The sequence below is a fragment of the Austrofundulus limnaeus genome, unplaced genomic scaffold (assembly GCF_001266775.1).
Source record: "Austrofundulus limnaeus strain Quisiro unplaced genomic scaffold, Austrofundulus_limnaeus-1.0 Scaffold676, whole genome shotgun sequence".
Classification (NCBI taxonomy): domain Eukaryota; kingdom Metazoa; phylum Chordata; class Actinopteri; order Cyprinodontiformes; family Rivulidae; genus Austrofundulus; species Austrofundulus limnaeus.
Window position 1 is genome coordinate 83564 of NW_013953078.1, and position 2262 is coordinate 85825.

At 41.3% G+C, this 2262-nt stretch overlaps 1 protein-coding gene across 3 annotated transcripts in view; it reads right to left on the bottom strand.

The window, feature by feature from the left end:
* Positions 1-938: 938 nt before the first annotated feature.
* Positions 939-2262, bottom strand: part of hemk2 (HemK methyltransferase 2, ETF1 glutamine and histone H4 lysine) — an 8925-nt gene continuing 7601 nt past the window's right edge. For all 3 annotated transcript variants that reach the window (XM_014027715.1, XM_014027714.1, XM_014027713.1), the window contains 2 exons: positions 2008-2149; positions 939-1929 (listed from right to left, as the gene is read on the bottom strand). In XM_014027715.1, coding sequence (XP_013883169.1) covers positions 1814-1929; positions 2008-2149 — 258 coding nt within the window. In that variant the 3' untranslated portion in view covers positions 939-1813. The remainder of the gene's footprint in view (positions 1930-2007; positions 2150-2262) is intronic.

Below are 2262 nucleotides of genomic sequence, written 5' to 3' on the forward strand. Positions count from 1 at the left end.
GATTTTTGTTTTAGATTCCATCACTCACAGTTGAAGAGTACCTATGATAAAAATTACAGTTTTCTACAAGCTTTGCAAGTGGGAAAACCTGAAAAATCAACAGCGTATCAAATACTTGTTCTCCCCACTGTAAGAAAGGCAGAGGAAAGGTGTCAAAGCAGTTTGGAGAGAAAAACAAAGAACAAAAAAACTGATTAATCGATTATTAAATTAGTCATTATTTTAATAATCGATTAGTCGTCGATTAATCGACTAATCGTGGCAGCCCTCGCACGATGTAGACAAAAGCTTGTAGCAAAGCTTTCATGATGAGCCTAGTCCCACCCTGGATATGTCATACCACTAATATGACTTATAGAAACTAAAACTAAACAGAAACCTGATTCTCTGTTGAAGTAAATGACTAAAACTGATCACAAAGTACAAGATAGAAGACTGTGTCTAAAATTCAATGAGTCAGTCACAGAATTTCCTTTACTAACATGCATGTTGTTGGTCTGTGGGAGAAAACTAATACCTGGAAAGAACACTGGGATTCAGCTGGGCAACCTCCTCACTGTCTGGATTTAGTGCCATTAGGTTCAAGTCTAAGAACAAGAAATTGGGAGTCTTTAAAGATTGAAAACTGTCAGAATAAAAGGATCAACCACCCAGTGGTTTCAGGTGGATAAACTGCTGCTTGTATTTCAAGAGTTCAACACCTGTTAAAGTTTATACTCAAAGCATTTCAATTTAACCCACTGTGCTACCAGAGCAGATCAAACTCTGTGTTTTGAGCCTCAACTTCAACAGAAGCACCTGATCACCCACCTGAACCACTCAGTCTGATGCTTTTATTCTGACACTGTTCAACCTGTCTTTGGAGATGATCAACAGGTGAACCCTCTCGCATGGCCACTGCTGGACGTGTGCACCACTGACCTGACTCTGAAAGGACGAAGCAGGTGAAGGTGGACATTTATTTCAACATGACTACACACTGAACAAAAAACATTTTCAATACATACAAATCAAACAGAGCACCTTCACAAAACACGACCACAGAAGACAAGCCTGTCTTTATATGCTGCTTCTGATCAGAGAAAAACTTTTAAACCAACAAACATGAAAACTGCTGTACTGAGGCACAGGGATAGTTTCTGGACTAAATACAAAGTTATTGTGCACAGTGCTGCGGGGGCTCAGTGGTCAGAGTCGAGGTCCTGGAATGCAGAGGCTGCAGGTTCAAGTTTGCATCTGGAAGGGCATCAGGCGTAAAGCATTTGTCAAATCTGTGAGCGTTCACGAGAAAAATACTGAGGCTTTTAGATCAATTTGATTTCAGCATCACCTGAAGAACGACTACAGTGTTGTGAATAAATGGAGGCAGCGATACAGAGCAACTGAAGGAGAACRATGTGATGACAGCACTTCTTTCTCACTAACAAACACAAACTGATTTGGCTGAAATTATGTCCAAAAAATGGATGTATCCATCCACAGGACTGGGATGAAATAAATTGCTCTTTGAAGGGATCCAGATGTTGMGGAGCTGTTTGATTTTGAACAAGTTACATCATCACATCACATGGGTGGAACCGTGAGTTCAGTCAAGCAGAGACCCCTTCCTCTTTCCCCCCCAAGCTGCTGTATTCCACCGCTCTGCCTGGTTTCCAGGAAAAAAGCGAAGCGGGAGTGACTGTCTCCGTGTTTAAGGATGAAAAATAAAGATTAACAAGGAATAAAAAAATTCAACTACAAATGGCTCTTCACTGCCAGCGAGTCGGCTCCTATTGTTTGTAAGGAGGATCGTTTGAACGTCTCTAGTTGGGACTCATGTTTGCTGTTTTCTGTGGAAGCGCAGAACCGACAACCTTTCATTCCCAGCTCTGGTGGACAAGCATGACTCTCCCTCCAGGCCCTGATGGCTCAATAACCTGATGATCTCCTCTGTTGGGGATTAAAAAAAAAAACAAGTTTAACTTTGGAAACTGGTGATTTCTGGAAAAAACAGATGAGTCGACGAACCTGGGTCRTTCTCAGTGATGGTGATGAGGTAAAACAAGCCTTTATGGGACAGCAACTGAGCAACAGATGGAAGAAAGCGGTCGGTCACCTCTCTCCCTCGCTCTCCACCAGCCCAGGCAGCTTCTATACCTCTGCTGCTGACCTGAAACATAAACAACAAACACTAAGAAGCAAGGTTATAATAGTTCTGGATTTTTCATTATAGTTGTTTTATTTCGTTTTGACTTTGTACTTTTAATTCAGTTAGTTTTAATT